Source organism: Leucoraja erinacea, chromosome 5, assembly GCF_028641065.1.
Source record: "Leucoraja erinacea ecotype New England chromosome 5, Leri_hhj_1, whole genome shotgun sequence".
NCBI lineage: Eukaryota > Metazoa > Chordata > Chondrichthyes > Rajiformes > Rajidae > Leucoraja > Leucoraja erinaceus.
Window position 1 is genome coordinate 92,934,545 of NC_073381.1, and position 27,056 is coordinate 92,961,600.

A 27,056-nucleotide genomic window follows, 5' to 3' on the forward strand; every position below is an offset into this window, starting at 1 on the left:
TGGTGACGATGCTTTCCCCAGACCAGCCTTATAAGGCTGAATTAAGTTAAAAATGTAAGAAGATATTAAATTGTTTCCTGGGCTAGCTTACACCTTATATTTAGTCTCAAATTAGGCTTTTCTCCGGTAGATTAATACAGAAAAGGCAAGTTTAGGGAGGGGAGGGAAAGGGGGGGGGGAGGAAGGGAAGGGGGAGGGAGGGGAAAGGGGGGGAGGGAAAGGGGGGAAAGGGTTGCCTCAGGTTGCTGTGTATTGAGGGAAATGAGGATTAGGGGGGGGAGGAGGGAAAGGGGGGGAGGAGGGAAAGGGGGGAGGAGGGAAAGGGGGGGGAGGAGGGAAAGGGGGGGAGGAGGGAAAGTGGGGGAGGAGGGAAAGGGTTGCCTCAGGTTGCTGTGTATTGAGATAATGAATTACTTTAAAATTCGTCTAGCATTTGACGATGAAGCCCAGATTAATCCCAGGAAGGGGTATTGGGACAAATGTCCGTTGCCTTTGAGGTATGACTTTGATATGCAAGTATCTTGTACCAAATGTCCGATGCCTTTGATATGTAAACCCTTGTACCATATGACAAGATGCCTTTGATGTGACGAGACCACTCAGGCGCATCCTGTAGTAATCTTTATTCTCTGTACCTCTGACCATGACTAATGTTTGTGGAATGTGCTAAGGTGACAAATTAAAACACTATATAATACGATGTAATTCTGTTGTTCGGGGAAGTGGAATGAGGACAGTGAAGTGTCTGTGTTGCTCACTTGACTGGAGTTCTCCCTCCCTTCCATCGGCCGATAATAAGTAAAGTTTTGAACTGGTCTACCAAACGTTTGTGAGTTGTCTGTTTATTAAGAAGCGAACCTGATTAGTAGTTATATAAGTAACTTTTTCAAGCCCTCTGGCATCTCCTAGCATTGGAGGGGCTGTCTTGTACCACCCTGTGGCTGACGTATGAGGTTTTACTCCAGGGTCCCAAGACAGAGGCAATAAAAGAACCGCGAACACTGGGGTCTCCCACCTGTCCAATCCGCCATCTTCCAGGTCCTGGAAATCCAGGCTGGTCCAGGTGGAAAACTTCTCCAGGATGTAGGCAGCCAGTCCCGCAGGAGAGTCATTGAGTGCGGAGCCTGCAAAGCAGAGACACTATCAGGTTGTGGCCGACAGTGTAACGCCGAACCCCGCAGAACACGTTCCCGAAACATGGCCCGGTGTCCATCAATCCCATTGCATCTCCTAGACAAGGGGTCGGCAACCTACGGCCCAGATCCAGCCCGCAACCCAAAATCATCCGGCCCGCAGGAGTATTTTTTTTCCTGAGGACTTCCGTCATCTAGTGACTCTCTCTCAAGACCCTCCCTCCCCTCCGCTCAATGGCTAATTACAGCGGGGTTTACAGTCGACATACGGGGTAGTGAATGAAGAGCTAGGAAGAGCATGAAAAGACGATAGATCAGAGTCCAGAAATATTATCAGGTGACTGTACTTTCACGTTACCTATAGCAAAAACTGGTAAAATGCTAATAGACAATAGGTGCAGGAGTAGGCCATTCGGCCCTTCGAACCATTCAATGTGATCATGGCTGATCATCCCCAATCAGTACCCCGTTCCTGCCTTCTCCCCATATCCCCTGACTCCGCTATCTTTAAATAGATTTGTGATACTAACATTAATTATACTGTTATAGTAATAACAATTATTGATTTTTTCCCTTAAAAATATTGCTTAAATATATAAATATGTCAAAGTTTAGTTAGTATGTATTATTATCATCTCCATTTATTAACTATGGCGATAGATGTGGCCGCCATCCGCTCACAGACATGGGTCGCGGCCCCTGTACAGAACAAGGTTGTCGACCGCTGTCCTAGACTCACAGCCGTAGTTGGAAGCACACGGGAGGCTGCAGAATCTGGAGCAAAACTCAAACTGTTGGTGAACCCGAGTGGGTCGAGCAGCATCTATGGAGGCAGAGACCAGGCTGAAGACCTGGTTGTATGGCTCTGATATAGGGTCTTGACAAGAAACATCCACCATCCCTCTGTCTCCACAGCTGCTGCTAGCCCTCCAGAAGAAGGGTCACCCGTTCCTTCTCTCCTTTTTGTGTCTATCTTCAGTCGATATATTCATCTCTTGAACCCCTGGATACGATGCCTGCCAGAAATCCAATCCTGCGGTTCTGTAATAAACCATCCATTCCCTTAAATCCAATCCCCAGCCACTAAATGACCTCTGGGTATCTGTTAATCCATGTACTATACCTAGGTTGCGTGCTTGCATGTAACCCACCCCCTAGTTGTCTCGTTCTTTACATACTAGGGCTGTGGAGACCAAGTCAGTGGATATTTTTAAAGGCAGAGATAGACAGATTGTTTAAGAAGGAACTGCAGATGCTGGAAAATCGAAGGTACACAAAAATGCTGGAGAAACTCAGCGGGTGCAGCAGCATCTATGGAGCGAAGGAAATAGGCAACGTTTCGGGCTGAAACCCTTCTTCAGACTGATTCTTGATTAGAACGGGTGTCAAGGTTTATGGGAAGAAGGCAGGAAAAAGGGATTAGGAGGCAGAGATCAGCAATGATTGGATGGCTGCGTGGACTCGATGGACCAAATGGCCTAATTCTCCTCCTATAACTTGTGAACATACAAACTCCTTAAACAGTTGGATTCAATTCCAGGCTACAATGTGCCCCTGGGATCAGTTAATAGTCAAAGGCTTGGATGGAGTGGATGTGAAGTGGTTGTTTCCACTTGTGGGAGAGTCTAGGACTAGAGGTCATAGCCTCAGAATTAAAAGATGTTCCTTTAGGAAGCAGATGAGGAGAAATGTATTTAGTCAGGGGGTGGTGAATCTGTGGAATTCTTTGCCACAGAAGGCTGTGGAGGCCAAGTCAGTGGATGTTTTTAAGGCAGAGATGGGTAGATTCTTGATTAGTACGCGTGTCAGTGGTTATGGGGAGAGAGCTGGAGAATGGGGTTTGGAGGGAGAGATAGTTCAGCCATGATTGAATGGCAGAGTGGACTTGATGGGCCAAATGGCCTGATTCTACTCCTATCACTTATGACCTTATGAAGAAAAGTCTGAAGAAGGGTCTCATCCTGAAAGGTCATCCATTCCTTCTCTCCAGAGATGCGGCCTGTCCCGCTGAGTTACTCCAGCTTCTTGTGTCTATCCATGAGAGCCCAGTTGCCCTAGCGTTGTGCCTCTGGGGTCCCGGCCGTCCATTTACCAACAGTGTCTGGCTTAGTTCCCTGGATGTGCATGTAGCCGGTCTCTCTCAGCAAGGTGTAGATGTTCTTCACGAAGGGGAACATCCTCTCCACGTCGGTCCGAGTGAATCCCATTAAGGAAGGAAGGTACGGTCCCAGGATCACCGAGGGGAGATGCTGCAACCCCAGCCTGGTGGCTGGGAAGAAGTTCAAGTGGATTCCTTTCACGTTCCTGTGGGGAGATGCGGGCAGAATTAACATGGGGGGGTGGTCCCGAGAGGGGGGGAGAGGAAAGAGGGCGGAGAGTTGGGGCGGGGACCAGGATAGTTAGGAAAACCGGGGGCAGGAGGGGTTGGGCGAGGGTGGGAACAGGGTGAACTGAGGGGTGTGGAACTTAGGGGTCGGGGGCACTGAGGAGTGAGGGGGCCACTGAGGGGTGGGGGCGTCATCTCGACCCATCCATTGCAGATGCCCCCTCCCCTCTCCACACCAGGCTCCCCCCTTTCCTCACCACCACACAACCCATCAGACTGTTCCCGTTCCCTCCTGGCCCAGCTGCGGGGCCCCCTCATTCCCCCGCAACTTGCCCAACCTACTCTGGCTTCATCTGGGCCATGTTGGTGGCGATGAGCCCGCCCCAATCTCCGCCGTGGACGTAGTACCGCTCCAAGCCCAGTCGCCGCATCAGCTTGTGGAAAACACGGGCGGCTGCCAGCGAGTTGAAGCCTGCCAACAACAGACCACGTGACAGCACCGGGAACAGACAAACTCCAGCCGAACTACACCCCACCGGCAACACCCGAACCACACCCCGACCAGGAACATCCGAAACTACACCTGAAACTACACCCCACCGGGAACAGCCAAAACTACCCCCAGAACTACACCCTGACCAGGAACAGCCGCACTACACGAGGGTCCGTGTACCCGACTCCACCCGACCGAGAACGCCCACATCAACACCCGGCTGGCGACCCTCAAAGCTACACCCAGCCCCCTTGGGTCAGTCCCCAGTCCGCCCACCTGGTTCTCACCCCCACCCCTCCCCTCACCTTAGGGGGACTCACCTGGTCTGCGCGGTGCCTCGGAGAAGCCATAGCCAGGGATGGAGGGACAGACCACCTCAAAGCCCCCGAGCTGGGCCCCGGGCTCCGTCAGCTGTGCGATCACCTTGTAGAACTCGTAGAAGGATCCGGGCCAGCCGTGGATCAACATCAGCGGCCGTGCCGCACGCACTCCCGGTTTCACATGGACAAAGTGCACCTGGATTCCTGGGGGGGTCGAGCCAGGGGTGGGGGGTGAGAGGTCAGAGTACCACACAGAAACGGGCCCTCAAACCCTCCACATCCATGTCGATCTTTGTAGGAAGGAAGAAACTAAGATTCTGGTTTACATTGAAGGTGGACACAATATGCTGGAGTAACTCAGCGGGACAGGCATCATTCCCAGAGAAGGAATGGGTGACGTTTCGGGTCGAGATCCTTCTTCAGTCTGAAGAATACTCCAGCATTTTGTGTCTATCGATGATTTTTGTAGTGTCCCATTTGCCTGTAGTTAGTTGGTATTCCCAATACCTTGCCTTTTCAACCGTCTGTCTAAATGTCTCTTAAACACAGGTCTCTCCTCAACCTCTTATGTTTCCGAGAAAACCATCCAAGTTTGTCCATCCATCCAGGTTTCTCTCTTTATGGCCAACACCTGCTAATCTAGGCAGTAAACCCGTAAACCTCTCAAAAACGGCTACATCCTTAACTACCTTTCCGATCATCATCATCATCATCATCGGCAATCACATGAAACAAGTGTGACTGTCCTCTTATGGAAGACGCCTGTGCGTGACTTTGTTTAACATGGGGAGACTGGTGCACAGACAGCCACCACACGGAGACCCTATCCAGACTTCTTATAACTATATATACAGGTCCACCACTGATTTTCCGGCAACTGGTGGTCCTGCATCTCCTTTAATCCAGAACGCATTTGAGTCCGACCCCCCCCCCACACCCACCGGGATTCCCCTCCCCCAGAAAATGTGGCACCAAGGTCGGGTGAGGCAGCCGATTGCGACCTCATCGAGATCTCTGCAGCCGATCGGCAGGTGGAATTTCCCTCTACGGACAAGTTTCCAGAACTCCGGTCCAGCTGGTGCCGGCAGATCTGTTCCCGTGCCAGACTTTGCAGGTCGGTACCTCGGCTCCCTGCCGGACTAGGCGGACCGGTCCACTTCTCTCTGACAAAACGGCTCTGGAACCAAGGGTTCCGGAACATTGGTGGTGGGCCTGTACCTCCGTCGGGTCATCCCTAGGCCTCCTATGCTCCAGGGAATACAAGCCCAGCCTATCCAGCCTCTCCGTAAATAAAGGCTTCCAACCCAGGCAAAACCCTGGGGAATTTCCTCTGCCCTCCCTCCAGCACTCCCATGCCTTCCACTTACCCATAAACAACCTGCAATGTGAACAAACCTGTAACAAAGGCCTGAACAGCATGGCTTCCAACTCTGAGCCACAATTGACCATGTTTAGTCGGTCCCGTGTACATTCAAACACAACAAGCCGCTCTGAAGAAGGGTTTCGGCCCGAAACGTTGCCTATTTCCTTCGCTCCATAGATGCTGCTGCACCCGCTGAGTTTCTCCAGCTTTTTTGTGTATCTTCGATTTTCCAGCATCTGCAGTTCCTTCTTAAATAAGCTGCTCCCCCCTGATGGTCCAACCTTCGTTGCTCCAAACGAGAAGGCCACTCTGCCCATCAAAAACACCTTGTAATCCCACTCTACACTGGAACCCCCTACCCCACATCCACAGCTCTGGCCAAGACGTCAGTCCTAGTTGCAGTCAAACCTACCTTCGATTTTGGTTCTGAAATGTGGGAAGGTGTTTAGGTGCTCCACCTGCTTCTGCCAATCATAGTCCTTTCTCCAGTAGGCCACCAGCTTCCTTAGGTAGGTGGAGTTAAAGCCGTAGTGAAAGCTGCTGCCCTCCAGTGACGGAGTGAAACGGGTGTTGTCCAGACGACTGTGCAGGTCCTGTAGCCAATGAAACAACATTGATATGACCTGGTTAACCCACGCAAACACACAAGACAAAGGAAATTCACCATATCTCCACTGACCTACCAACATGAGCAGCATCCAATTGAGATGTATCACAGTTTGGTTTGGGAACAGCTTTGTCCAAAGGCCGAAGAAACTGTAGAGATGTAGATGTGGCCCAGTCCATTACACAGACACCAAAACTATTTTTGAACTTGAACCTGGTTTTTGAATTACGTTACGCGGCTCTGAAGTACCTGCATTCGGGAGTTGTAACAAAATGGGGGCTCGTCCGGGATGTCTGTGCTACTGAATAGTTGCTGAGATTTGGTTGTGTTTTTTAGTTCATTTTCAGAAACTTATTCAGTATCTTAAGGTGGGGGTGTTATGCGCTCCCTCTGCTGGTGTTATAGGGTACTCACCTGTTTCTGTTTTCTCCTGAGTGCAGGCGTGGCTGTGAGTCAGGAATCACGGGGTTAAATGCTCCTGTACACGATTGGCCAAGCTGCGTCAGGTGACGGGTGACTCGTCTGAAGCTTAAATACCAGAAGCTCCCAGGATTCTCTCTCTTCTTCGTAGACCCTGACTTGTGAGCAGCCTGCTGGTGTGAGCTGCAGAAGGCCTGGCCACATGGCATAGAACTTTGTGTACTTTCACCATTCCTTGTTAACAAATATTGAATTGGGACGGATAAGGCACCTTAGTGTTTTTGTGTATTTTGTTTCAGGGTTATATCTCTTTAGGCAGGTTTTAAAGTCTTCCGTTCGACGGTCCATCACATGGCTGGCTGGAGCATTGTTAAATTGTTTGTCAGTTCATCCATATCCCTGACTGGGTTGTTTGAATCAGGTTTGAGTTTTTGTGTTCCATTGACTAATTAAAACTATTTTTGAACTTGAACCTGGTTTTTGAATTATGTTACGTGGCTCTGAAGTACCTGCATTCGGGAGTCATAACAACCATCAAATCCGTCTACACTTCACAATGTTTCAGGAAAACAACCAAAGTAACCCGGTTATTCCCTCTACTACCATTTCCCATCAGGCAGAAGCTACAAAAGCTTGAAAGCACAGACCACCAGATTCAAGAAGTTTCTTCCCACATGTTATTCAACCACTGAATGGATTCCGCATAGCCAATGGTGAAGCCCTGATCTCCCAACCTACCTCATTGCAGTCTTTGCTCTTTGTCCCTATCTACACCTTCTCTGCTATAATACTGCAACACTATATACTGCACTCTGATTATTATTTTCTTTGCATAACCTGTTGTACAAGTGTGTAGCTTGATTGCTCTCATGCATAATATGATTTGACTAGATAGCATGTAAATAATGTCCCCATGCAAATTTGAGGAAATATTATACAAATAGAACCGCTTGGATAGTGACTTTTATATAAGCTAGGTAATTTGCAAAAGAAAAGCTTAAAGTTTTCCTGAACCGAAATAAAGTGCAAACAGACACATACACACAGGCAAAGATGAATCAAAACATGGAGGCCTGAACCAGAACCTGCTTAGCTTAGGTTATTGTTTGGGGCAATTATAGCACTGGAGGAAATTGTATTTGATATGGCTTTGTGTTGAAGATTGAGAAGCTGAATAAGGGGCCTCTTCTTAGGCCATCTGCTCTGTCTCTATGGTACATTTTTGAGCTCTGAATGTGACATAAAGGTGAAGAGTTATGGCTTGTTTTGCTAGGTTTGAGAGAATTCAAGGCTGAGAGATGATAGACTGCAGTTAGCTTTGGCTGTGTAAAATAATAATGAGTGTGATAAGGAATAAGGTGTAAGTGAAAGAATAGTTGCTTTGAGAAATAATTAGATTGAGGGAGTAGTTTATAGAAGGTTGAAGCAGATGGAATTCTGACGTAATGGTCTGAGATGTAGTCTCTTGTGTTCTGCCTGGTACATGAGATTGGAAATCCTACTTCCCGATAACAGGAAAGGCACCAAACTCATATTAAGTAAATTGACAGATTTACGACCCATGTATCTTTGGATGGAAGATGGAAATGTGCGTTTTGAACTTAGAAACTGTAATTCAGCAAACTTATATAATTAATGTTTTAAAGACATAGGTAATGGTATTTCAAAATGTGTAAAATTATAGTAACACCAATTATGAAATGTATTGGCTTAATAGAAAGGTACACTTTAGACTTATAGAAATTGTTTAGATTTATAGAAATATATTTTCTTTTGGTATAGACAGTGTGTATGACTTGTGTGATCATTGTGTTATATATGTATCTTGTATTTTGAGGAATGGTCTTTCATAAGAGCCTACTGGGGTTTTGCTGTGTTGAAATAAAATAATTCTAAAGCAGTTATAAAGCACAGGCAAACAAAGGCTGTAATGAGGCCAGGGAAGGGGGATCATGTGACTGATGTTGTAAATCACCAGAAGGACCCAGATGATTGGTTACTAGCTTGTCATACCCTCTGTATCTAAAATGTCTAATACCTAAATAAATGCCATGAGTTTGTATCAAAGTTACTCCTCTCTGGACCCGCCCCAGAGCATCAGCTCTGTGTTGGAAGGTTCAAGAGACTAGTCTCAGCCGAATAAAGAATTGATTTTAACAGCAACAAGTGTTTGAGTCAAGTTGACTTTAGATTGAAAGAACTCAGTTTAACAAATTTACATTGAAAGACATGGACCAGGCGGTGAATGAGTGTCACCCAGCGCAGCAAGTGAGGCCATGTCCTGCTCCCGGTGGCAGTCGGAATTTAAGAATTTGCAGGAAGCGGCTGACATGAGCGAGGCCGGCGAGCAGCAGGTGTTCACATGGGCCGTAGAACCAGGGGGGCTGGAGGTGCTGCGGTGGAAGATAGTGGCCTTCTAATGGGGGTGAGGAGGTTATTATTTGTCTTTAATTTTAGCTGGAACCAGGACATCTTAAGATTCAAAGTAATTGTAATTGTATAGTAATTGTGCTGATACTGGCTCCAAACAACCACGTAATGAATATCATCCATTCTGGAGGTTTTCTTTTTATTTTATAGTTATGCAGTGAGACCCAGGTTGGTCAACATGGGCCAAGTGCTTGATTACAATCTGATTTCCATACATGAATAAACTAAGATCATTCATGTGCTGCACCTGTTTATCGGAGCCTGGCTCTACTGTGGAATGTAATTAGGAATGTAAATTAGCCTTATTTTATTTTATTTTTCTGATACTATTTAAACTTCACAATTTGCCCTCGGTACATATTAACTGTAATATAATAATGTATGCACGTTGGTAGGTGCAATCAAAACAAATATCTTTTTATCATTGTTGTGTTATGAATACCACAGAAAATATTATGTACCCTCAAGATCACATTAAATAGAATAATATTGCTTAAATATATAGTTATTGGACTTTGCATTTCGGAAATGTCCCAGCTGAGAGGAAGACAGCAAAATACTGAAAATATTGGGGGTGAAAATGACTTCAGGACAGCTTGTTAGGAAAATGAAGGAAATGGTAACAGAATACTTATACAGCCGAGTGAGTATAATTTTATGGATGAGAAATTGTGTTCAACCAATTGATGACTTATTTGACAAAGTAACGAGCATGTTGGATAACAAGGAAGCCAATGGGTGTAGCAAATTTTGTTATACACAATTTGGTCCGTGAAGTGCCCCATAAAAGATTACCGCATTAGATAAGCACCTGTGGACTTGACAGCAATAGGTTAGAAACATAGAAACATAGAAATTAGGTGCAGGAGTAGGCCATTCAGCCCTTCGAGCCTGCACCGCCATTCAATATGATCATGGCTGATCATCCAACTCAGTATCCCCGTACCTGCCTTCTCTCCATACCCCCTGATCCCCTTAGCCACAAGGGCCACATCTAACTCCCTCTTAAATATAGCCAATGAACTGGCCTCAACTACCCTCTGTGGCAGAGAGTTCCAGAGATTCACCACTCTCTGTGTGAAAAAAGCTCTTCTCATCTCGGTTTTTAAAGGATTTCCCCTTTATCCTTAGGCTGTGACCCCTTGTCCTGGACTTCCCTAACATCGGGAACAATCTTCCTGCATCTAGCCTGTCCAACCCCTTAAGAATTTTGTAAGTTTCTATAAGATCCCCTCTCAATCTCCTAAATTCTAGAGAGTATAAACCAAGTCTACCCAGTCTTTCTTCATAACACAGTCCTGACATCCCAGGAATCAGTCTGGTGAACCATCTCTGCACTCCCTCTATGGCAATAATGTCCTTCCTCAGATTTGGAGACCAAAACTGTACGCAATACTCCAGGTGTGGTCTCACCAAGACCCTGTACAACTGCAGTAGAACCTCTCTGCTCCTATACTCAAATCCTTTTGCAATGAAAGCTAACATACCATTCGCTTTCTTTACTGCCTGCTGCACCTGCATGCCTACCTTCAATGACTGGTGTACCATGACACCCAGGTCTCGCTGCATCTCCCCCTTTCCCAATCGGCCACCAGGTTAAGTCTAGGGGGTCAGATATGGGGCTTTATGTGTATGCCAACTATATTGTCAGTGCGGAGGGGTTAGGAGCAAGGCCATCTGTGCATCCAGAGTCAAGGTCTGGAATAGTACTAGGTGTTCAGTCAAAGCGGGGACAATGGGAGTGTTCAGCACTGGGAACCTAAGCAGGTAAGCAGCTATGATCAAGGTAGAATAGGGGGCCAGGTGTAAGGCTGGACAGGGTCAGGAATGAGAGAAGGTATGCAACTGGAGTCGGGGTCAGGAGTAGTACCAGGTGTGCAGTGAGACCCAGGTTGGTCAACATGGGCCAAGTGCTTGATTATAATCTGATTTCCATACATGAATAAACTAAGATCATTCATGTGCTGCACCTGTTTATCGGAGCCTGGCTCTACTGTGGAATGTAATTAGGAATGTAATTTAGCCTTATTCATAGCTAATCCAATTGAAAGCATAAATATTGCATTCAAGTGTAAGCTAAAAGACTTGCTACAGTATGCACCAGATTGCGCAATTTCAAGTTGAAAAATGCAAAAGCCTCCCTCCCACACTCTGCATGATGGTCTGGGCTGCGTCCACAATTCTCTGCAATTTCTTGCTTGTCTTGGATGGAGCAGTTCCCAAACCGTGCTGTGATGCATCCCGATAAAATGCTTTCCAAGGCACATCTGTGGAAGTTGGTGAGAGTTGTTGGGGTCATACCGAACTTCCTAAGCCTAAGGCTGTAGACTCCCTTGTTTTAGACTCCCCTGCCATGGTATAAAACTCTGACCATCTACCCTATCCATGACGTTCGTGATTTTATAAACCGTTGTAAGGACTTCTAATGTTCCAGTGAGAGTAAACTCAATGTATCTAATCTCCCCTTGTAACGAAAGCTCTCCATTCCAGGCAACAACTTCTGCACTCTCTGTGTTGCACTGCTCCCCTCTGCCTACAATCACCAAGCCAATTTTGGATCAATTTAGCCAACAGTCTTGTGCCTTCACCTTCTGCATCAGTCTAGCATCAGGGACCATGTCAAAAGCCTGATGCCCTGCCCTCATCAATATTCTTAGCTACTTCCTCAAAAAAACTAAAATGTGTGCACATGATCTCCCTACACTCAACCATGCTGACTCCTTCTCATCAGTCCCTCTTTTCCAAGTGAACATGTCATGTCCCCTTGCTCAGAATCTTCACTGCCAACTCCCTTACCACTAATGTCAGGCTCGCCAGCCTGAAGGTTAACCACCCCTTTTGAACAAAGAGACATACAGTTTCCTCCAAGCTTCTGGTACATCATCCGTGACTAAAGAAGATGCAACATTTCCCTGCGTAGGAAGAAACTGCAAATGCTGGTTTAAACAGTAGACACAAAAAGCTCGAAGGGGCAGCCGGCACCTATGGAGAAAATGAATAGGTGACGTTTCGGGTCGAGACCCTTCTTCAGGGTCAGACCCGTAAAGTTACTCCAGCTTTATGTGTCTATCTTCTGCAGAATGTCCTCTCCTGCTTCCATTACTGACATTGGGTAAATCCAGTCAGCACCTGGGGATTTATAAACCTGAATCTGCTTTAATGTTTCCACTATTTGCTCCTTCCTGATGCTGACATGCTCCAGAATATCATCCCAACCTTTGGGCCTGTCCCACTTAGGAGATTTATTAGGCAACTACAGGCGACTAGTTTGTCGCCACATGTTCGCTGGTGGTCGCTGGGACTAGTCTCCTCAATCGCGTAAAAAGTCTTTCTGGTCGCCGCTAAATTTTCGACATGTTGAAAATTTTTCGGTGACAGTGGGTTTGAGGCCAATGAGAGTAGCTTGACTTCTCCTGACGTTGGTGCTGGTTTTTCGGCGGCCTGCTATGAACATGATAGTCGCCGGCAGTTGCCTAAAAAATCACTAAGTGGGACAGGCCCAGAACTCTCTAACTTCCATATCCATCTTCCTGGTAAATACTGTTGAGAAGTAATAATTTAGGATCTTACTCACATCACTTGGCTCCAGACACGGACAACCTCTTCAGTCCCCAATGATACCCATTCGTTCCTGAGCTACTGCCTTGCTCTTAACATATCCGGTAGGCGGCGCGACTCTGGTCAGCAGCGGCCTCTGCAGCCTGTCCGCGTTTTTATTATTTTTTGTCTGTGTTTTTATGTAGTTTTTTGTTATTTTATGTTGGGGTGTGTGTGTGGGGGGGTGGGGGTGGGGTGGGGGTGGGGGGGGGGAAACTTTTGAATCTCTCCCTGCACTGGAGACCCGACCTTTTCTCGTCGGGTCTCAGTTGTCGTTGGGGCCGCAACGAGGAGCGGCCTCCAACAGGAAGAGACCGGGGACTCTGGTGCTACGACTCACCGTCGCCGTCACGGAGCTGGCCGAGACCAGAGCGGGTGGAGCGGTGGAGGAGCACTGCCGCTGCCGCTGCTGCTGCTGCCGCTGCTGCTGCCGCCGATTCGGAGGCTGCTACTGCGGGTCTGGCGGACGGCGGCACCGGGAGCCCGCGGCTCCGTGGAGGGAGACTGCTTTTCGGGGCTCCTGCAACGGCGACTTCTCCCGCCCGAGTTGCGGGGGTCGAAGAGCTCCTGGAGCGGGGCCTGACATCACTGCCCCGCGCGGCTTGGAATGGCCGCGGGACTCTGCGAGCGCACACCGGGGTCTTTAACACCAAGACCCGGTGTGCGACCTTGCATCACCCGGCGTGGCTTCAATGGCCACGGGAGAATCGCCATCGCCAGCCGGGGGCTTTGACTTTGACTCTGACATCGGGGGGGGGGGAGAGTGCAGTGGAGAGATACGTTTTTTTGGCCTTCCATCACAGCGATGTGATGGATGTTTATGTAAAATGTAATTATGTTGTGTCTGGGGTTTATTTGTGTGTAATGTATGGCTGCAGAAACGGCATTTCATTTGGACCTCCAGGGGTCCAAATGACGAATAAATAGACTATTGACTATTGAACATAAAAGGTTTTGTGATTCTCCTTAATCGTACTTGCCATAATCATCTCATGGTCCATTCTTGCTCTCCTAATTTAAGTTATTTATGCTCTGAAGGGGACGAGTTTCAACGCGGCAGTCGATCGTGCACAGTGCGCTCCCACTTGCCGGGCCCGTCAGCCACGCGTGCGCAGTTCGGGGAGGGTTGCCGGGCCTGGTATCCGCGCGTGCGCAGTTGGCGGAGGCGTCACAACGGGGACTCAATTGTCCACGTGTCGTTCCCTATTAAAGTCCAATTTCCAATACCTGATATAGATGCTTTATTTTTCCTGATCAAATCTTCAATATTCTTCATTAATCAGCATTCTTAAACTTATCATCTTTGCCTCTTTCCTTTACAGTGTTAAGGTCGCTCTGAACATCTACCATCTGCTTTTAAAAGCCTCACTCATGGCAGATGCTCCCAATCTACTTCAGCCAGGTCCTGCCTTACAGGAATGAGAGGAATAGATCGGGTAGATGCACAGTTTCTTGCCCGGAGTGGGTAAATCGAGGATCAGAGGATATAGGTTAAAGATTTAATAGGAACCTGAGGGGTAACCTTTTCACACAAAGGGTGGTGGGTGTATGAAACAAGCTGCCAGAGGAGGTAGTTGAGGCTGGGACTATCCCAACATTTAAGAAGCAGTTAGACAGGTATATGGATAGGACAAGTTTGGAGGGATGTGGACCAAACACGGGCAGATGGGACCAGTGTAGCTGGGACATTGTTGGCCAGTCTGGGCAAGTTGAGTCAAAGGGCCTGTTTCCACACTGTATCACTCTCTGACTCTACATGATCAAAAACCTTCTTCCCGCTGTTTCAGGGCCTATCCTGAGGACCAATCTTATCTTTCTCCAGGGCTACCTTGAAGAAATGACAAAACGTACAGGATGCAGATAGAGCTTGGTGACACAGTTAAAACTGCAATCTGTCCGTCGATGCCAGCAAAACGAAGGAGCTGGTCATCGATTTCAGGCTGCGGCTTCAAGTATACGACCCTGCGTGTGTCAATGGTTCTGAAGTGGAGATGGTCGAGGGCTTCAAATTCCTAGGTATAAACATCAGCAACAACAGGTCTACCCACACTGAGGCTGCAGCCAATGCCTCAGATGCTATTTCGTCAGATGACGAATGAGGTTTGGCACATCACCAACGACTATCACCCATTTCACAATCTGCCCCAAGCAGTTTGTTATCTGCACTGATGGCTAATGCGGGATGGCGTCAACATTCAAGTTCCTATTTAGAGTTTATAGATACAGCGTGGAAACAGGCCCTTCGACACGCCGGGTCCGTGCTGACCAGTGATCACCTCCTACACTTTATCCTCCACACTAGTGACACTTTCCAGAAGCCAACTGACCTACAAACCTGCACGTCTTTGAGCGTGGGAGGAAATCAGAGCACCCAGAGAAATCCCATGCGGTCACACGGGGAATTACAGACCAGTTAGCCTAACATCGGTAGTGGGGAAACTGCTAGAGTCAGTTATTAAAGATGGGATAGCAGCACATTTGGAAAGTGGTGAAATCATTGGACAAAGTCAGCATGGATTTACGAAAGGTAAATCATGTCTGACGAATCTTATAGAATTTTTCGAGGATGTAACTAGTAGCGTGGATAGGGGGAGAACCAGTGGATGTGGTGTATCTGGACTTCCAGAAGGCTTTCGACAAGGTCCCGCATAAGAGATTAGTATACAAACTTAAAGCACATGGCATTGGGGGTTCAGTATTGATGTGGATAGAGAACTGGCTGGCAAACAGGAAGCAAAGAGTAGGAGTAAACGGGTCCTTTTCACAATGGCAGGCAGTGACTAGTGGGGTACCGCAAGGCTCAGTACTGGGACCCCAGCTATTTACAATATATATTAATGATCTGGATGAGGGAATTGAAGGCAATATCTCCAAGTTTGCGGATGAGGACACTAAGCTGGGGGGCAGTGTTAGGTGTGAGGAGGATGCTAGGAGACTGCAAGGTGACTTGGATAGGCTGGGTGAGTGGGCAAATGTTTGGCAGATGCAGTTTAATGTGGATAAATGTGAGGTTATCCATTTTGGTGGCAAAAACGGGAAAGCAGATTATTATCTAAACGGTGGCCGATTGGGAAAGGGGAGATGCAGCGAGACCTGGGTGTCATGGTACACCAGTCATTGAAGGTAGGCATGCAGGTGCAGCAGGCAGTAAAGAAAGCGAATGGCATGTTAGCTTTCATAGCAAGAGGATTTGAGTATAGGAGCAGGGAGGTTCTACTGCAGTTGTATAGGGTCTTGGTGAGACCACACCTGGAGTATTGCGTGCAGTTTTGGTCTCCAAATCTGAGGAAGGACATTATTGCCATAGAGGGAGTGCAGAGAAGGTTCACACCACTGATTCCTGGGATGTCAGGACTGTCTTATGAAGAAAGACTGGATAGACTTGGTTTATACTCTCTAGAATTTAGGAGATTGAGAGGGGATCTTATAGAAACTTACAAAATTCTTAAGGGGTTGGACAGGCTAGATGCAGGAAGATTGTTCCCGATGTTGGGGAAGTCCAGGACAAGGGGTCACAGCTTAAGGATAAGGGGGAAATCCTTTAAAACCGAGATGAGGAGAACTTTTTTTTCACACAGAGAGTGGTGAATCTCTGGAACTCTCCGCCACAGAGGGTAGTTGAGGCCACCGTTCATTGGCTATATTTAAGAGGGAGTTATATGTGGCCCTTGTGGCCAAGGGATCAGAGGGTATGGAGAGAAGGCAGGTACGGGATACTGAGTTGGATGATCAGCCATGATCATATTAAATGGCGGTGCAGGCTCGAAGGGCCGAATGGCCTACTCGTGCACCTAATTTCTATGTTTCTATGTTTCTAAGTGCAAACTGCTACAGACAGCACCTGTAGTCAGGATCGAACCTGGGTGTTCGGCGTTGTAAGGCTACAACTCCACTGCGCCACCGTGCCGCCCTTTTTACTCCTGTAACATTAACAGGTTTGTTGCAAGTGGCTATGAGTGCCTGGTCTGTTGTTGGCTCCAGTCTGTCTGTTACTGGTTTCGGTACTAGTTTGGTTTGGTTTGCAATAATTACCTGGATCATTTGCTCCGACACTTCAATTTTGAAGGGCTCAATCGGTTCATCGTCCACCTCCGAAGCCCTTCGATCCCCTTCGCCCCACCAGCCGTCTCCCTCCGGGATGGTCTGGGGGTTCTTGCGCATGAACATATAATAAAGGAGAGCCCCTACTGCCAGGCTGAAGATAATGAGCAACATCTTGCAGAGTTGGATCTAAGGAGGAAGCAGCCAAAGTATTAGTTAGTGAGGGAAGCCTGGTTTGTATCACAACAGTAAGGAATGCTCAGGAATCTTGGATGTCACAGTTTTCATCTCAAAGAGCCTTTGGGGAAGAGTGATCATAATGTGATGAGATTATAAATTGAGTTTGTGAGTGATGTCATTAAGTTCAAGACGTAATAAAGCTGAATCAGAAAGATATATATTAGAGATGGTAGACAAAATTGCTGGAGAAACTCATCGGGTGCGGCAGCATCTATGGAACGAAGGAAATAGGCAACGTTTCCGGCTGAAACCCTTCTTCAGACCCTTCTCTATATTAGAGATGAACTGACCAAGGTCAATCACAGAGCTCAGCATAGAGACACAGAGCCCACACTGACCATCAAACACCCATTTACGCTAATCCTGTCCCAGCCCATTTGTTTTCCCCACATTCCTATCAACTCCCCCTGGTCCATTCCACTCATCTGGGCGTCAGGGGGAATTTAGGTGACCATTTAACCTACAACCTGCATGTCCTTTGGATGAGGGAGGAAACCGGAGAAACCGGAGGAAATGCATGTGGTCACAGGGAGAACGTCCAAACTCCAGACTGCAACAGCAGGGGTCAGGATTGAAGCCGCGTCATTGCAGCTGTGTGGACTGAGAAATTACATTCAAGGCCATGAACGACAATAGGCAGAATAAAACATTTAAAGGAATAATTCACCATTTTCCATTCATGTTACATTCCCTTCAAGGAACAGAAACCTCCCAAGACAGACAAAGCCACAACAAATAGCACTCCCAAGAAGTTTCTAAGTCAGGAAAGGATGGCACAAAGAGAAACCGATGAAGAGTGAATAAACCTCAATTGACTTCTATCGACTTTAATAGACTTCCAACTTCTATACTCAACGGCCTGACAGATGGTTTTCCAAAAACATTCTTCACCACCCTACCTACCATGGCACCACTTTCAGGGAACTGTATACTTGTATTTCTCAATCCCTCTGCTCTACAAAACCCCAGGGCCCTACCTTACACCATGAAGATCCTACTCTGTTTTCACTTCCAAAAATACAACACCTCACACTTATCTGAATTAAACTCCATCAGCCACTCCTCAGCCGTATTGCCCAGCTAGATCCACTATAATTCTTAATATCCATCTATGATACCACCTAATTTAGTATTATCTCCAAACTTACTAATCATGCCTCGTACATTCTCGTCTAAATTGATGATATAAATGACAAACATCAATAAGCTGTTTAACGTTCATAGATCTGTGGTCACTGGGCCCAAAGTGCTTCCGTATTAACACTTCAGACACCTGCCCTGTCCAATTCCCCAAGAGTAGGCCAAGCTTTTCCCTCTACATATTGCCTAAGGAAACTTTCCTGAATACACCTGAGACTCTACCCCATCTAAGTCCTTGGCACTATGACAGTTCCCTTCTATATTGAGAAAGTTCAAACCTCCTAATATGACCGCCCTATAATTCTTGCGGCTCTCTGCAATCTCCTGTCATATTTGTATTTCTATTTCCCGTTGAATATTTGTGATCATCTCCCTTACATTACTCAATTCTACCTATTGGACAATCCTTCAATATAATCATCTCGGAATATACTGCTGCAGCATCCTTAATCAATAAAGCAAAGCTCCTTCCTCTTTCACCCACACCTCTGCCTTGCCTTTCGCATCTGTACCCTGGAACATTAAGGTACCAATCCTGACCCTTCCATAGCCAGCTTTCCATAATGGCTATAATGTCCCAATCGCACAAACCTATTCACGTCCTGAGTTCATCTGCCTTACTTGTCAGGCCTCTAGCATTGAAATAAATCCGAAAAATCCAACCGTCTTTCCTCGCTCCCTGCTGTGTCTCCGTCTGTCCTATCCACTGAACTTGCTGTCATTGACTTCTTTGTCTCTCATGTCCCTCTCTACAGCTTTGGACTCTATCCCCTGCCTACCTAGTTTCATTCCTCCCGAGCGTCACTCGCAAACATGCCTGCCAGGATATTGGTCCCCCTCCAGTTCTGGTGCAACACGTCCAATTTAGTTTAGAGATACAGTGCAGAAACAGGCCATTAACAACCCGCACATTAACACTACCCTACACACACAAGGGACAATTTTACACTGGTACAATGCCAATTAACCTACAAATGTGTAAGTCTTTGGAATGTGGGAGAAAACCGAAGATCTCGGAGGAAACCCACGCGGTCATGGGTAGAACGTCTAAACTCCGTACAGACGGCACCTGTAGTCCTGACTTGCAAAGTTCAAGTTTCAAGTTTACATTTATTGTCACATGCACCAGTTGGTGCAGTGAGATTTGAGTTACCATACAGCCATACGAAGAAAAACACATTCTTTTTATTCGTATAAGAATGTACAAATTCTTATACCAATAGAATTGTAAGATTAAACACGAACTTACCAGTTTGAAGTTTGATCTGTATTTTATGAGGAGTTACGATGAGGGATTACGTGAAGAGCCCGTTCAGCACGCATGCGCGGCATACTTCAAAGCAGCGGTGTGGAATCAGATAGACACAGTTATTGAAGTAAACATAGTAAAGAAAAGGAGACATCAGTATATCAGTTTGACCCATATTAATGAGGGTGGGAGCGGAGGGCACGTAATCCCTCATCGTAACTCCTCATAAAATACAGATCAAACTTCAAACTGGTAAGTTCTCGTTTAATCTTACTATTTTACTTCGGAGTCACGTGAGTGACTACGTGAAGACTTCAAAGCTCTGTGATTTCAAACCATGTAACAGGTATTACTTCACGCACTGCCGAAGTCCTTGAGGGAGGAAGTGTGTTATCGTAACCAACCAATGAATCTGTTTGTAGAAAAACACAATGGTATTTTTTTAACAATAACAACAAAGAAATTAAATTGCTCCCCTGGGCTTAAATTAAATATTTGCAGTCTGTAAAATCTTTCCTGCAAATAAAACAGGTTTTGCCAACGGCTTATTATAAAATTTCTGAACTGTCTTTCCCCCGACTGTCCTGCTGGCTCCATGGCCTGTTGTCCTGGAGCTGGTTTTAAATAGACAGGCAGGGCACTTCTAGCTGTGTTGATGGCTCTGTAGCTGAGTCCTTCATCGTGGTGAAGTTTCGCCAGAAATTCCAGTACGTTGGTAACTGTAGCGGTTGAGTAGGTGATCCCTGTACCCAAGCAGTACTTCTTCCATTTTTTGATGCTGGACAAGTGCTGTTTTTTAGTGGATGTTCAGAGGGATGCTGACATGGTGTTGACGGTTTGTTCTGATAATCCCAGTCCCAGAAGTGGTTTGTGCAGAATCTGCAACCCAGGAGTTAGATTTTTTTTAAATTTTTTTCCATGGCACGGGTGGCTTGTGCCTGACACTGGGTGTTAATAACTCTGGGTCACTGGGGAATATCATCGGAGTTTCAACAACCATGTCATGGAGTATCGGGAACCATGGCTGCATAGGCCAGTCGGGTACTATCAAAATACCTGAAGCAGAGTCCATTTGTATTGTGCGTAGTCCCCGACTGATGAGGCAGAAGGGAGGAAATGCATAGAAGAAGAATTTCCCCAATCCAGCGCGAACGCATCTACCGCTGCTGCCTCAGGGTCTGGTTCCCAAGCGACATACATAGGTACCTGGTGATTTAGCCTTGATGCAAATAAATCGATATCTGGCGTGCCATATTGCTTAATAACTTTTGCAAAATTTCTTTGGGTTTTAACATCCATTCGATGTTGTCATTAAATTTACGTGACCTGGTGTCTGCCACTGTATTTAGCTTACCTGGCAGGTAAGTTGCTGATAGCCAAATATGTCTTTCGCCACACCATTGCCAAATTGTGTTGACCAACTTGTCGCATGATACCGATTTTATGCCGTCCATATGGTTAATGTAGGCCACCACCGTAGTATTTATCTATTTGTAACCGTACATGCAAGTGATGCATATTTGTGCATATGCTTTAAACCATAAGTCACCCATCTCTAGATAATTAATGCCCAGGGTAAGTGGTAATGATGACTCTGGGTTAGTCCATCTATTACCTGTGCTGGATATAGAGTTAGTTGCTCCCCAGCCTTGAGCACTGGCATCTGTTTGGATAACTAACATAGGGTTAGTGATGATAATAGGGCTGTAAACTATGCCAAACGTTTTTTGCCCACGACTGCAGTTCTGATATTGATTCAGTGGGTAACTTCATGACACGATCATAATGTCGTTTTTGGTGCCTGTACCTTTGTTCTTTGTAAGTTTTGACAGTGCAAAGGTCCGAATTATGTAGCCGGAAATGCTGCTACCATTTTCCCAATTACTCTGTTACTTGTCGAGTAGTTGGTAGTTCGTTGACCATTAAATTGTTGTATGATTGTGCCAATTCAACTATTTTGTCTCTTGGCAATGTACAGTCATGTAGACTGAATTAATTGTGAAGCCCAAGTAGTCCATGATTGTGGATGGCTTCAACTTAGATTTATCTGGATATAAGACAACCCCAGGGTTTCGAATAACTGTTTGGTAGCTGATACAGCTAACAGTCAATTCTATGGTCTTGCCTACCATTTAAGATATCATCAAGATATGCTATGACAATATGTTTTTGTCTTCTGAATATTGCCAGAGCTGGTTTTAGTATCTTGGTGAACAATCTTGGGCTGATGTGAACCCATTGGGTAACGCTTTAAACTGCTATAGCTGCCCCATCCAGGTAAATTTCAGGTATCTGCGATGATCCTTGTGAATGGTACTAAATAGTAAACATCTTTAAGATCAATGCTTGCCATGAAGTATCCTTTGGAAATTAGTTGTTTGGCAGTAACAACCGTTTCCATTTTGAAATGTATATACTTAACAAACATATTTAGTGAAGTTAAGTCAATGACGATGCGACATCCACCATCTTTTGTGGGTTTAGTGAATATATTTGATACGAATTCCAAGGGTTTAGGTTCTCCCATGATACCTTTTGTAATTAGTCTCACCAGTTCAGCTTGTCCCTCTCGTTCTTTAACGGAGAGGTGAAAAATATCCTCTGGGGTGAATGTTGATCTGGTGGCAATTTTTCTAGTATGAATTGTATTTGTATCCACTAATGCCATTGAGTATATACTGATCACTCGTGATAGACTCCCGTGCTTCTTTAAACAGGTGTAATCTCCCCCCTGTTAGTATTACTCTATACGCTGGTAGGAACCAGACCCACCTACCTCCATGGTTATGGGTATTCTTTTGTTTCCTGCCGGTCCAACGAGTGTTGCATGTCGTCTGACATGGCGGTGATGTTGGGGGGTGGCACATTTTCCATGGGGTCCGCTCTGGGCCCTGGTCTAAAGAAGGCTTTCGGGGATAGAATGCGGACCTCGAGCTTTCATCAGTCCCATATGGTAGACGTCGACTGATGGACGTGATGAGGTGCTGCTGCTTAGAAATTATTGTTTTTGGTTTGCTCGTCCCGGCCCTGCCCTCATGAGACCAAACGTTTTTTAAGGCCTCTTCCATGTCCTTCATATGAAAGAACAGTGGGTCTGGTTCAGTGGCTGGGGTATGCACTACCCCGCAAATGTAGGATTTTATCGCAGGTCTTATGATTTGTTTACGAAGGTTGTGGTCATCTCCGTATTTGTCCACGGAATGAGGAAACGATGTGATGGCTGACGTCAGGCTTTTAACGGCCTCCTGCACGTGGGGTTGCCACGTAGCGGTCTACCATACCTAGCAGCTCTTCCTGTTCCTGCACCCCTTGCATACTCCCGAGATCTTCAGCCATCGTCCCCTCTTCTTGACCAGCCCAGTCCTGGTCACCAAAGCCACCCTCGGGTAAGGAGGAAGCAATGGACAGTGCAGAAGGCACTGTGGAGGGAGTGCCTGAACTCTCCCTGCGAGAGCGCCCCTCATGAAGCGCGTCTCGCTGGAGCTCAGGCGGCTGTCTCTCCCACGGACGGGTGGAGACGTCCCCGTCCGACAAGTCGGAAGCCACCGGCCGGGCGCCTCTTCCGTGGCTTTACTTCCAGCCCGCTGCTCAGGCGCTAGCGGGCTGGGCTCGGCGCGGTGTCGGGGAATAGCAGAGCGCCCAGTAAGCGGTCCTACCGCATTGTTGCTGCCCACCCCAGATGGAACGCTCTTCCGTGGAGTCGAGCGGGGAACAGGTCTTTTCAGGCGGCTGGGGACCCCTTTCTGCTTTCCACAGAGACCATTCCCTCTGCAACTCCCCGGTCAACTCATCCCTTCCCACCCAAACCACCCACTCCCCAGGTACTTCCCCTTGCAACCGCAGGAGATGCAACATCTGTCCCTTTACCTCCCCCCTTGACTCCATCCAATGTTCCTGACAGTCTTTTCAGGTGAGGCAGAGGTTCACTTGCACCTCCACCAACCTCATCTACTGCATCCGCTGTTCCAGGTGTCAACTTCTGTACATCGGCGAGACCAAGTGCAGGCTCGGCGATCGTTTCGCTGAACACCTCCGCTCAGTCCGTCTTAACCCACCTGATCTCCCGGTGGTTCCGTACTTTAACTCCCCCCTCACATTCCCAATTTGACCTTTCTGTGCTGGACCTCCTCCATTGTCAGGGTGAGGCCCAGCGCAAATTGGAGGAACAGCACCTCATATTTTGTTTGGGTAGCTTACGCCCCAGCAGTATGAATGTAGATGGTTTATGCATGCAACCTATAATGTAGTTACCTCATCACCATTAACACGCACTCTCATATCAGTATAACTATGATCTCCTCCCTTCTCCTCCTCCCATTTTGTCCTGGTACGCCTGAAGGCTGGGTGCAGCCAGTGCTGGGACGTGTGTGCCATGTGGTATATTAAAGACTATAGTAAAGGTTACAGTGTGTCAGACTAGACTCCTTTACAATGAACATTGACTTTTCTAACTTCAAATAGCCCTTGCTTTCTCTCTCCATCCCCTCCACCTTCCCGTCCCCCCCCCCCCCCCCCCCCAGTCTTACTGCCTCGCACGCTGAGTTTCTCCAGCATTGTTATCTACCTTCGATTTTTGCAGCATCTGCAGTTCTTTCTTAAACGTCTCCGACTACATTCTATCTCTGTCCCGCTCCCTCCCCTGACATCAGTCTGAAGAAGTCTCGACCCGAAACGTCACCCATTCCTTCTCTCCAGAGATGCTGCCTGTCCAGCTGAGCTACTCCAGCATTTTGTGTCTACCTTGCATTTAAACCAGCATCTGCAGTTCTTTCCGAACACATCGAGATGCTGTTCCTCCAATTTGCGTTTAGCCTCACTCTGACATTGGAGGAGACCGAGGACATAAAGGTCTGTGTCGGATTGGGAAGGAGAATTAAAGTCTCCAGCAACCGGGAGATCAGGCGTTCCGCGAAACGATCGCCCAGTCTGCGTTTGGTCTCGCCAATGTATAGAAGTCAACAGGTACACAAAAATGCTGGGGAAACTCAGCGGGTGCAGCAGCATCTATGGAGCGAATAAAATAGGCAGCGTTTCGGGCCGAAACCCTTCTTCAGACGTCCACATCTTGAACAACTGATACAGGTTGGAGGTGCAAGTGAACCACTGCCTAACCTGGAAGCCCCGTCCACTGTTGTGGGGAAAGGGAAATCAGTGGTGCTGGGGACGCAGCATCGATACATGGACGATTGGGAGGGTCCCAGCCGGCGTAGTAAGGGAGGTCAGTTCTGGTCACCGCACCTCCTGCAAGCAGACGAGACACCAGAGACTGAGGAGAATCTGGAGCAACAGTGAACTGCTGGAGGAGTTCAGCTGGTCAGGCAGCAATTGCGGGGAAAGGAAATTGAGTGCATACAACATCAGGAGAGGTTGCAGCGATTGCAGCGCAGAGGATTAAGAGGCCGAGGCAGGGTGCAGAGTGAGAGTGGACTTTGTTCACTGAGCGGAGGCAGCAACTATTTTTTTAGTTGAAGAGAGAAATCAAATGCACGGCCCGCCCGCCCGCGGGCCGCAGCAACCCTGTTGTCCCCAGAGCAACTCGGCACTCACAAGCTCACTCACTGCTCACCCACCACACACGGGGGGACGGAACGGGACGGGACGGCGGCGGCGACTCCTCAGCTGCAAAGACACTCGAGCAGATCTTCGCTCAGCAGACCAAAGATCTTATAGCGAAGCAAGATAGGCTACTCCTGCTAAATGCAATGGACTGACGTGTAGTACGCTATGGAGGGGATCATGGGCATTTTTCCACGCCCATTTTAGCAACCTGAGCCTACCTAACCCGACCCGACTCGCACTGTAATCAATGTTGCGGGGCAACAGTTTGTGTGGGTCAGATTCATAAATCTGTCAGTTCAAACTTCTTGTCAAGAATAAAATTTGATTCTGGTAATTGTCTTTTTTAATGTTTTTTAAATCATTTCTTTTTAAATGGCTCACAAACAGTGTTTGAGTTGATTTTGTAGTAACCGGAACCGACCCGACTCGCAGGGTGATTGACAGGGGGGGGACTTTTTGTGCGTGATATAGGGTTAGATTCATAATTCTGTTAGTTCATAATTCTGTTGTTGATTCTTCGCTATAAGATCTTTGCAGCAGACTACCCGGGACTCAGCGAGGGATCCTGGGAGTTGTAGTCCGGGGGGGGGGGGGGGGGGGGGGGGGGGGGGGGGGGGGGGGGGACGTTGCGGCAGCAGCAGCGCCGCCAGCGGACGGGAGAACTGCAGCACCTGGACTCAGACCCAGTCACATTTATTCTTAGAATAAAGGGGAGGTCATTGAAGACTGAGGTGAGAAAAAACGTTTTCACCCAGAGAGTTGTGAATTTATGGAATTCCCCACCACAGAGGGCAATGGAGGCCAAGTCACTGGATGGATTTAAGAGAGAGTTAGATAGAGCTCTAGGGGCTAGTGGAGTCAAGGGATATGGGGAGAAGGCAGGCACGAGTTATTGATAGGGGATGATCAATCATGAACAGCAATGGTCTCCTCCTGCACCTATTTTCTATGTTTCTATGAAGGCATCAGCACAAAAGGCTGGATGGAGTAACGCAGCAGGACCGGCAGCATCTTTGGAGAGAAGCAATGGGCGACGTTTCGGGGTCGAGACCCTTCTTCAGTTACTTCAATCTGAAGTCTCGACCCGAAACGTCACCCATTCCTTCTCTTCAGAGATGCTACCTCGCCCCGCTGAGTTACTCCAGAATTTTTTTTTGTCTATCTGCGGTGTAAATCAGCATCTGCATTTCTTTCCTACCCAGTAACATTAGGATGTCTCGGATCCTCTGCTAACCTCGCCCTTGTGGTGGTGAAGGTGGAGACATAGGAGACAGCAATGCTGGGATGCTGAGGGGGGAAAAAAATACAGTCCGCTGGAATACTCAGTGGGTCGATGGTCAATGGTTTCTTTATTATCACGTGCACCAAGGTACAGCGAAATACTTTAATGTAGGAACGAACAGCAGATGCTGATCAGGTATGTCCAAGAACACTGTGGGAAGCAGGGGACGAAATTGTGGGTGCCATCGATAACATGTATGCATTAAAGTTAGCCAATGGTGAGGCACCAGAAGATGTGAGGGCAGCTTATATGTCTTCATTCAAGAAGGGCTGCAAACAAAATCATGGAACTACAGACTAGTAAGCTTGGTGTTGGTAGGAACGTTACTGCAGAGGATTCTAAGGGATAAGCTTTACGTACATTTGGACAGACGGGTTGATTTAGGATAGTCAACATGGTTTTGCGTATGGGAGATCATATGAATTTTATTGAGGTAACCAAGACATTGATTAGAGCAAGACTGTAACCGTATATGGACTTCACAAACATTTGCATAGGAGGTTAGATTGCACGGGATCCAGCGAGAACGATCTAATTGGACATATGTTCAAAAGTTCTAGTAGAAATAGGCCATTTGGCCCATCAAGCCTACTCTGCCATTCAATTATAGGTAATCTATCTTTCTCTCTCAACCTGATTCTCCTGCCTTCCCCCATAACAACTGACACCCGTACTAATCAAGAATCTGTCAATCTCTGCCTTTAAAATATCCTTCACAGCCGCCTGTGGCAATGAATTCCATAGATTCACCACCCTCTGACTAAAGAAATTCCTCCTAATTTCCTTTCCAAAGGAACGTCCTTTTATTCTGAGGTTATGGCCACTGGTCCTTGACTCTCCCATTAGTGGAAACATC

The 27,056-nt window shown here is 47.2% G+C and overlaps 1 protein-coding gene across 3 annotated transcripts in view; it reads right to left on the bottom strand.

The window, feature by feature from the left end:
- The window catches only part of LOC129697581 (epoxide hydrolase 1-like), a 30,194-nt gene extending 4,903 nt beyond the window's left edge, over positions 1–25,291 (bottom strand). Inside the window, exons 1-7 of one of the 3 annotated variants that reach the window (XM_055636260.1) lie at positions 24,930–25,291; positions 16,722–16,919; positions 6,048–6,228; positions 4,273–4,476; positions 3,802–3,931; positions 3,226–3,437; positions 1,016–1,124 (exon numbers count right to left, since the gene is read on the bottom strand). In XM_055636260.1, coding sequence (XP_055492235.1) covers positions 1,016–1,124; positions 3,226–3,437; positions 3,802–3,931; positions 4,273–4,476; positions 6,048–6,228; positions 16,722–16,904 — 1,019 coding nt within the window. In that variant the 5' untranslated portion in view covers positions 16,905–16,919; positions 24,930–25,291. Of the gene's footprint in view, positions 1–1,015; positions 1,125–3,225; positions 3,438–3,801; positions 3,932–4,272; positions 4,477–6,047; positions 6,229–16,721; positions 16,920–18,701; positions 18,791–24,906 lie in introns of those variants that run through there. The other 2 variants (XM_055636258.1, XM_055636259.1) reach the window with 2 other exon arrangements.
- Positions 25,292–27,056: the final 1,765 nt, after the last annotated feature.